General features: G+C 55.8%; 1 protein-coding gene across 5 annotated transcripts; it reads left to right on the top strand.

Annotated features, from left to right (window-relative positions):
* The first annotated feature begins 5,627 nt into the window (after positions 1 to 5,627).
* Ogfod2 (2-oxoglutarate and iron dependent oxygenase domain containing 2) lies at positions 5,628 to 9,024 on the top strand. 5 transcript variants are annotated; one of them, XM_004635882.2, is made up of 8 exons: positions 5,628 to 5,814; positions 5,938 to 6,276; positions 6,636 to 6,692; positions 7,330 to 7,443; positions 7,523 to 7,622; positions 8,053 to 8,180; positions 8,337 to 8,594; positions 8,671 to 9,024. In XM_004635882.2, the coding sequence occupies exons 2-8, from the start codon at positions 6,145 to 6,147 to the stop codon at positions 8,932 to 8,934; spliced, it is 1,053 nt and encodes a 350-aa protein (XP_004635939.1). In that variant the 5' UTR covers positions 5,628 to 5,814; positions 5,938 to 6,144; the 3' UTR covers positions 8,935 to 9,024. The 5 variants fall into 5 exon arrangements, with proteins under 5 accessions (XP_004635939.1, XP_023576286.1, XP_023576287.1 ...); XM_023720518.1 differs by lacking the exon at positions 8,053 to 8,180 and having other exon boundaries at positions 5,938 to 6,422; XM_023720519.1 differs by lacking the exon at positions 8,053 to 8,180 and having other exon boundaries at positions 5,637 to 5,703; positions 5,952 to 6,422.
* The last annotated feature ends 1 nt before the right edge of the window (position 9,025 follows it).

The following is a 9,025-nucleotide window of genomic DNA, read 5'->3' as shown; positions in this document are numbered from 1 at the left end:
TTTAAAAAGCTTGAATATCTAAGACCTAGTGCCACATTCAGGCTCTGTCCTCTTTGCTGTGTGACCCTGGCTGGTGACTTTGCCTCTCTGGGATACTATGAAGATGCTTTTTTTTTTTTTTCAGGATTAGACCACATTTTTTTTCTTACAAAAAAAAAAAATCCAAACAAATAATGCAATAAACGTATTTCTATAAGCATTCTATCCTGGGTTCCTTGTCCTAGAATTCAGTATATGGTTCATATTGAGGGTATGTCACCTCTTCTTCCGGATGTTATGATGTCTCCATCTAGTTCAGCTCGTAGCCGGCTGGAGAAGTCGTCCTTGACATTGTCGCCATCCCAGTTGTCTTCCCAGACACGGGCATCTTCATCTTCATCCACACCAGTCCAGTCTTCGGCAGGGAATGCCTCGAACTCCTCTAGGAGACCCAAATCTCCCGGCTGCTTTTTCTCTGACATCGCTACCCTCCAAGCCTGCTACCCCTCAGAGCGGCACAGGACGAGAGCTGGAGGTCTTTACTACTCGATGGCCGCAGCCACCGCCGCTTGCGTCACAGACGAAGGTTCTTTTTTGATACTTTGGGGATGGAGGTGATTTTAATGTGTCACCTGGCTGGCTAATTTGATTCAAACAGCACCATGGTATTTCTTTTCTTTCTTTCTTTCTTTTTTTTTTTCTTTTTTCAGAACTGGGGATTGAACTCAGGCCCTGGCACTTGCCAAGGAAGGATTTATTCCACTGAGCCATCTCCCCATCCCAACACCACGGTATTTCAATGGCTGCTGGTAAAGGAACAAAATTAAAAGGAGATGAAACTGCTGCCAGTGAATTGTGTGGCAACTTTCAGGGATTTGTTGAGACACAGAATCTACAACCAGAGCAAATTTATGCTGATCAAACTGGGTTGCTCTGGAAATGTCTACCGTCAGGGACATTGGTTCTCGACACTGACACTGAGTGAAATACTTCCCAGAATAGGTCAAGCAGAGAGAGAATCATTATGCTGTGCTGTTGTGTACACAGATCCAGTTTTCCACAAACTTTGTGTTGTGGGGAAACCAAAAAAACCAAAAACAAACCCTGTGCGCTCAAGCGAACTGATCTTCCAAATCTTCGTGTCACTTATTTCAGGTGAAAAGGTACATCCGGAGAGCAACCTGTTTTGCGACAGTGGTTTGATAGATCTTGTACACTACGGGTACAGAAGCATTTGAGATCCATGGGGCTTCCAGAAAAAGCAGCGCTTCTTCCCGACTTCCCCTGCACATCCAAATGAAGACCTGGTGGGTTCAGGTGACGGCAGAACTGTGAAACGTTTGCCAGCAAGGGTCACACGTCTGATTCAACCAAGAGCTGGGGAGTTTTAACTGCAATAAAAAGATACCTCAGAGCCAGGAAGCGACATAGAACTTACAGTGCTGGGTGCATTTCCTAAGGTGTCCAGGGCCTGAACATGATCCAGCAAGTGGGATCGCCAAAGCATGGAGAACACGTCCCGGCCATGAAGGAAACTCAGTCGTGAGCACGATGAAGGAGGCACTTCATCAGCCAGCTGAGAGACAGTTTTTTTTTTTTTTTTTTTTTTTTTGCGGAACCAGGGATTGAACTCAGGCCCTTGTGCTTGCCAGGGAAGCACTTACTCCACTGAGCCATCTCCCCGGCCCCTGAGAGACAGTTTTACAGAACACAGAAGTCTGTGAGCCTGTGGATGCTGCGAGTACTGAGCCAGCGCTTGATCCTTGCAGTAACACTGGGGCTGTCCGTTGAGGGCCCAGCAGAGGCCACAGACCTGAAGGCGGGACTAGAAGAGAGCGCTGAGTTCCAGGCATATGGGCCACAAAGGTGTCCTGCATGGGCTGCCAAGTCACTGTTACCTAGAAGGGCACGATGCCCTGCTTCTGTCTGATAAGCTGCTGTTAGGAGGCTTCGGACCACAGAAGAACACAAAAGAGGCAAAACAACAAAAATCATTCACTGTGTGCTTAAGGGTTTCGGTGCATGCGCTCATCTTCATGACCTTTGATTTGCGGTGGAACTTACCTTGTTTGAAGTGTTCTGGATTCTAAAGCCAAATAGATTTAATAGATGATTTTAGGATTAGATAGCATTTTGGATTATCTAAATTGCAGCTTTTTAAATTTTTTGTCTTTTTGAAACTGGGTCTTGCTATGCAGTTCAGGCTGTCCTTGAGCTCACTTTATAGCCCAGGCTATTTTTTTTTTTTTTTAATGTATTTGATTGTTACAGGGTCTCACTACACAGCTCAGACTCATAGTGATCCTCCTGTTTTAAGTCTCCCCAGCGCTGGGATTACAGGCGTAGGCCACTATGCCTGGACTGTAGCCGGCTCAGCCCTCCCTAGGGACACACCATGGTCCCTGCGCTTGCCTAAGCAGGTGCTTTAGTCCACTGAGCTATCTTGCTGGCCTCCTAGCCTAGTCTTGAACTTGCAACGATCCTCCTGCCTCAGCCTGCCGACAGGCTCGCTCTGCCACACCCAGCTGGGTCTTGCTATATAGTCCAGGGGCTGGCTTGAGCTTAGTATGTACCCCAGGCTGGTCTCAAAACTTGCAGACATACTCTGCCTCAGCCTCCCGAGTGCTGAGATTATAGGCGTGCCAGCTCTGTTAACTGGTTTGCTGCTGTCTCTCGGGTGCCTGAACCAGGCCAGCTGTGGCAGGAACAGTGCTCCCAGAGGTGGCACGAGCACCCTGATGAACGGTGCACCCCAGGAAAGAGAGACATCCAGCTGGGTCGGTAGTGGGTGACGGGGCCTGGCTAGTGTGCCCACAGCAGGTCTCAGGGGAAGACAGCTGGTGAGGGGACGAACAGTGAGCTGGGGAGGGGAGCCTTTCTGAGACAGCAAGTCCTTCACTATCTTGGGGCAATCGAGACAACAATGAAACTTTAAACAGTCTTAGCTGGGCAGCAGCTTCTGGGAGGACGCGAGCTGCTCACAGTCAGGAGGTCCAGGCTGGGTTCCTGGGCCCCCCTAGCCCTCTGAGGACAGGGGACACTGATGAAGACCTGGTTGCTCCTCAAGGGGCAACCTAGTCATCAGATTTGTTTTAATTCCAGACTATCCCACTTAGGAGCTGTGCAATCTCGGGTGGAGCAGTCAACCTCTCTGGCCCTCATTTTCTCAGTGTTTGCTGTGAAGTTGTTTTTTTTTTCCGCAGAACCAGGGATTGAACTTAGACCCTTGCACTTGCCAGGAAAGCACTTATTCCACTGAGCCAACTCCCCGGCCCTGCTGTGAAGTTTAAACAGATTTTCTCTGCACATAGAGTAAAATTCACTTACTTATTTATTTTTGCAGTACCGAGGATTGAACTCAGGACCCTGCACTTGCCAAGCAGGCACTTATTCTACTAAGCTACCACCCTGGTCCCCCACTTTTTTTTTTAATGTATTTTAGGGAAGGGTTTACAGGGTGTTCAGGGTCTCACTACTAGACCGGATTCTTAGTGATGCGCCTGTTTACGGCCTCCCAAGAGCCGGAATTACAGGCACACACCTCCACTCTCAGTGTCATTTGCTGTCTCAGTGTGCCCTGGGGGTGGGGCTGGCATGGCAGGCCAGGGGATTGAACACCTGGCCCCTGCACCTGCTTGCAGGTGCTTAATCTGCTGAGCTATTTGGCCGGGCCTTAAAATTCAAAACATTAGATAGAGCCTCCTTACACAAGGATTCAGTGCCAACCCCACTGGGTGCTCATTCCCCAGATTTTGGCTCCCTGAACAATTCTCTGTTCTTTTTTTTTTTAACCTTATCCCCAGGGATAACCACTAAGCAACCTTCTCACACCATGAATCACTTTGGCCTATTAGACACAGATAAATGTAATTATATACAGAATATGCTCCTTCACATCTGGCTCCTTTTGCTCCATGTTTCTGATACTCGCCCATACTGGTAAATGTACTGGGGGGCATTCTCATTGCTTTGACTTTGTTCTTTAAGCAAGCCAAGCTGATGGACACCCCAGAGCTGTCGCACTGTCAGCTTCCCAGCCTAGAACCCGTTCCCGGAAGACCTGCTGCAGCAGGGAGAGCTCGGCTGAATGTCTCAGCCACCCTGGCATCGCTCCATCTCCCAGTCTGTCTTCCAGGCACTTGCAGGGAGTGGGCAAGCTCGATCACGCATTTGTTTTCCTTCTTATTCTGTCTTCTACACTTCCTAAGGACCACAGAGAATGAAACCATGCCCCAGGCAGCTGGAAGCTGTGAACGTGACCTTAGTTGGAGAAGGGTCTTTGCAGATGGAATCAAGGTAATGATCCCGAAAGAGACTGCCTTTGAGGGCCGGGGAGATAGCTCAGCAGGGTCCTGAGTTCAATCCCTGGTACCTAAAAAAGAAAAAAAAGAAAAAAAAAAAAAAAAAGGAAAAAAGACTGCCTTTGATTACCCAGGCAGGCCTGACCTAAGTCTACTGCAAGTATGCTCAGCCACACAGAGGCCACGCAGATGGCACCAGAGACTGGCCACAACTTCTGGCCACCAGTCTGTGGTAATTCCAAACTGTAAGCTAATATAGGCAGGAAGCTTGTCCAAAACTCCAGAAACACCCCCTAACTCGCAGGTGCATGCCCTGCACGCTCAGAGCAGACACAGCTCAGGTCTCCCTGACAACATAACTGGCTACGGATCTCCCTGTGGTGCCAGGGCCAGGGCCCGCTCTGCTACCTGGCAGAGACAGGTGAAGAGGGTCAGGTTCCGCACCACAGGACGCCAGGGTGCTCCCTGCGCCTCTGAGGCCACAGTGGTGGCTGGGCGCTGGGCGCTGGGCTTACTGTAGAGCAAGGAATCAGGGCCAAGCTTTCCACGCGTGGCTGTTGCGTACAGGCTGCGCGGAGGTGCCTTGTGCTGCCGGATGTGGGATGTGAGTGCGAGGGGCTGCGCGTGGCGGTGCACGGGCCGCCGCGAGCGTGCGAGGATGCCTGGGAGCACGCGTGTGCGGTGTGCGCGGGCGCTGGAGCTGGACCGCGTGGGCCCAAGCCCGGCAGGGCTCGCGGCGGGAAGGACAACACGGTTGGCGAGCTCCCACTCCTCAAGCTCCCTGGGGTGGGAAGGGGAGAGCGCGGGGAGGTGATTCCGAGGGCAGACACCAGCTGTGTGGCGAGCCTCAGTTTCCCCCCCGGTAGGTGACGTGCTGACAGGTTAGCGCCTAGCTCAGGGGTTTGCTGTACGAAGGAGAGGGGCCGAGGTGGCGGGAGAACGCAGGGCCGGACGGAGGAGGAGCTGCCACTCGCTCGCCCACCTGGGGCAAAGGCTTCCACCCGCCGGCCCGCGCGGAGCCTCGGCGGGTCTCCCGGGCAGGAACCCGGACACCGATTCCTACTGAGCGCCCCAGTCCTCCCGAGCGACGGGGCTTTGCAGGGCTGGGCTTGGGGGCCGTGCGGGGAAATGACGCGGACCCACCGCACGGTCACCCTGCAAGGCGCCGCGCAGTACGCAGCTCACGCCGCGGCCGCGCTCGGGGTCCAGACGCGGGGAGGGGCCACCCGCCAGGCCGCGCCCCGGGCCCCGCCCACGCCGGGTCCTTCGGGGTTCCGCCGGAAGTCGCGCCGGCCGGAGCGTTTTCGCGGAGGCGCCGTGTAAGCCGCGACTTTGGAGGAAGCGCGCGCCCGGAGTAAAGGCTACCCTCGAGCTCAGACTGGGGCAAGGTCGGACCTCGGAACTGTCCTGGCTTCCTCGAGAGGTCAGGTGGCTTTCCGAAAGTTCCTAGCGGAGGAGGGAACAACGTTGAAAACCAAAGGCTAGGGCTGGGGAGATAGCTCAGTAGAATAAGCGTTTACCTGGCAAGCTCAAGGTCCTGAGTTCAATCCTTGGTACCGCACACACTAAATAAATAAATAAATAAAATTAAAAACAAAAAAAAAAAAAAAAAAAAGTCCTTGTGGGTCTGAGTCGCTACCTCTCCACTCCCTACGAGGTTTTGATTTTGAGCTCACCTTCCTACAAAGTGCCCCGCGGTGGAAGATCGATGAGGCCGACCATCGGGGCCGCCGGCCCACACCTTTCTTCGGTGCTCTTGGGAATTTAGGACGGTCCCTTGGGCGCTGGCTCCACCCCACTCCCGACTGGGGGCGCACCCGGAAGTGCCCCTAAGAAACCTGGAAGGGGCGCGTGGAGCTTCACCATGGCTACGGCCGCGGCCCCGCGCCGCTTCTGCCGCTGCGCCTGCTTTTGCTCCGAGAATCTGTACGTGGCGCGCTACGGGCTGCACCTGCGCTTCCGGGACGAGCGGCAGCTGCGCCGGGACTACGGCCCCGTGAGTGACCCCGCTGGCTCTCGGCAGAAGTGGGCAGAGGATGAACGACGGATTGTGCCCGAGATTGCGTGCGCAGATACGAGGACTCCCCCACCCACCCCGTGCCTCGGTTTCCCCATCTTAAAGCCGTGGTTAGCCTCTCCGCCGTGAGTTGTCGCGAGGAAGGAGTGGGCAAACGCACGTGTAGGGTGCGCTGTCGGTGTTGCTGGCCACTGGGAACCCTGCTCTGTGCCTAAGGTCCCCTCGATGGAACCCCCTGGCTGACATCTCCATTTGAAGGAGGGGAAATGGACCCTCGGAGAAAGCGAGGGGCTTGCTTAAGACCACACGGTCACACTCACTGGTCTGTCTTCCCTCAGATCCTGCGCAGCCGCGGCTGTGTCAGCACCGAGGACTTCCAGCAGCTCTTGGCGGAGGTGATGCTCCTGTCCTCGCCCCAGCCCTGCCTGGAAGTGCGTCAGTGGACTGCAGCGTCTCCCGCCCCAGTCCCTGAAGTGTTCCCTGGCCTGCTCCCACTCACCTCTACTCCTGGGTCCTGGCTTAAGAGATGAGAAAGAGGGAAAGGATAAGTTGTGTGTGGGGGGCCCCCCTGACCACAGTGTAAGAGAGGCAGGCCTCAGAGTGGGTAGGGTTGAGATCTGAACCTTGGGCCCTACACTCCTGTGGCCTCTGAGGCTGGGGCCAGGGCTGCTGCTCCTCACCTCCCACCACCTCCCCAACCAGGGCCTGGCTGGACCCTGTTTCCTCCCTCTCATCCCACCCAGGCTAGGGTTGGAGCAGCCCAGAGTGGGATGCCCCCCTCCAAGTCCCTTGCTGGAACTACTCTGGGAGGCTGAGGCAGGAGGGTCTCGAAAAGAAAAAAGGGTAGGTAATGTAGCTCAGCTTTTAAAAGTCAACTAAAAGTTTGACTCTGCATTTGACTCCAGTAGATTCAGGAATGTAGGGGTCCCAGCCTGCATGCCACTGTGGCCTTCCCAGGCCTTGCTTTCTTCATCAGTGGGCTTCAGGGGAATTGGAGGCCCTGCATGGTGACTGAGCTCTGTGCCACCCCAGCTTGAGCAGGAAGTGGAGCGGAGGCAGCGGCTGGGGCAGGAGTCGGCTGCCAGGAAAACCCTCATTGCGAGCTCCTACAGCCCAGCACGGCCCAACATCTACAGTACCCTGCAGGTACCCGACTGGGAGCCCGGGGCTGGTTCCCGGAAGGAGAGGGGTGTTCGGGCCCCTGCAGCTGGCGTGTCCTCCCCAGGATGCAGCTTTGGCGCCTGAGTTTCTGGCCGCAGTCCAGTACAGCGCATCCCAGGGTGCAAACCTCAAGGGTCTCCTCCAGCGCCTGGAGACAGTGTCAGGTGAGGTCACAGCCCCGCACCCCAGCAGGATTTGGGAGTGCAGCTGGAGACGCCTGGGCCTGGGAGATTTGTTATGTTTACCTTCAAAAACCAAACCAGGGGCCTGGGCAAGGTGGCGCACACCTGTGATCTGCAGAGGCTGAGGCAGAGGGAGCCCTGAGAGTTTGAGACCAGCCTGGGCTACAAAGTGAGCTCAGGGCCATTTTGAACTGCATAGTGAGACTCTGTCAAAAGACAAAACAAAACAAACCAAACCAAACCAGCAGCACTAGGAAGGGCCAGTGAAACCGATCTACCAGGAACAGGGAGGAGCCATGCAGGAAGAGGTAAGGGCCTGCTTTGTGGGCCCAGTGAGTGGAAAGTGGAGGCAGCTCTTGAGGAGCCTGAAGGAGCTCCCAGCCACTATCTGTCCTGTCCCGTCCTATCCCAGAGGAGAAGCGCATCTACCGTGTGCCCGTGTTCACGGCAGCCTTCTGCCAGGCCCTGCTGGAGGAGCTGGAGCACTTTGAACAGTCGGACATGCCCAAGGGAAGGCCCAACACCATGAACAACCATGGGGTGGGTGCAGCCTGTGCCAAGTGCCCGTGGAATGGGGCAGGGAGATGGGGGTGCCACAAAGGTGAGCCCTAGGCAGTATCTCTAGGAAGAAACATCCTCAGGCCTGCAGGGTGAGGTCCCAGAGGCCTCTCTGCTGACCCCAGGGGCCCCTCCCAGGTGCTGCTGCATGAGCTAGGCCTGGATGAGCCGCTGGTGACCCCACTGAGGGAGCGCTTCCTCCGGCCCCTGATGGGGCTGCTGTACCCAGACTGTGGTGGGGCGCGGTTGGACAGCCATCGAGCCTTCGTGGTCAAATATGCGCCAGGTCAGGATCGGGAGCTGGGCTGCCACTACGATAATGCCGAGCTCACGCTTAACGTGGCCCTGGGCAAGGCCTTCACCGGGGGCGCCTTATACTTCGGGGGCTTCTTTCAGGTGAGTGTCAGCCCTGTGGGGCAGGGATGGGAGCAGCTCACCCGAGGGCGCCAGGCCTGAGCCCTGCTGTGTGCAGGCACCCCCAGCCCTGACGCAGCCGCTGGAGGTGGAGCACATGGTGGGCCGGGGTGTCCTGCACCGGGGTGGCCAGCTGCATGGGGCTCGAGCCCTGAACACTGGTGAGCGCTGGAACCTTGTCATCTGGCTCCGGGCCTCTGCTGTGCGCAACCGCCTCTGCCCCATGTGCTGCCGTAAGCCGGACCTGGTGGATGACGAGGGCTTTGGCGACGGCTTCACCCGGGAGGATGCCCCCACGGTCGACGTGTGTGCGCTGACCTGAGCCTGGCTTGGCCCTCCAGCGTCACTAGGAGGGGCACAATAAATTCCCTAGTCCCCGCAGCCATGGTGCTTGTGGGGTCAGCAAGGCTCAC

Source organism: Octodon degus, unplaced genomic scaffold, assembly GCF_000260255.1.
Source record: "Octodon degus isolate 3935 unplaced genomic scaffold, OctDeg1.0 scaffold00076, whole genome shotgun sequence".
NCBI classification, from domain to species: domain Eukaryota; kingdom Metazoa; phylum Chordata; class Mammalia; order Rodentia; family Octodontidae; genus Octodon; species Octodon degus.
Note: the sequence above shows the minus strand (reverse complement) of the source record. Positions and strands in the feature narration are given on the sequence as shown.

What these genes read in the sequence shown, in the direction of transcription:
- Ogfod2 (XM_023720518.1), top strand. Translation starts at nt 6,145, where the DNA reads ATGGCTACGGCCGCGGCCCCGCGCCGCTTCTGCCGCTGCGCCTGCTTT. An exon ending in TCCAGCAGCTCTTGGCGGAG is followed by an intron (nt 6,693 to 7,329) that starts GTGATGCTCCTG and finishes GTGCCACCCCAG; the next exon opens with CTTGAGCAGGAAGTGGAGCG. An exon ending in GCGCCTGGAGACAGTGTCAG is followed by an intron (nt 7,623 to 8,336) that starts GTGAGGTCACAG and finishes GGCCCCTCCCAG; the next exon opens with GTGCTGCTGCATGAGCTAGG.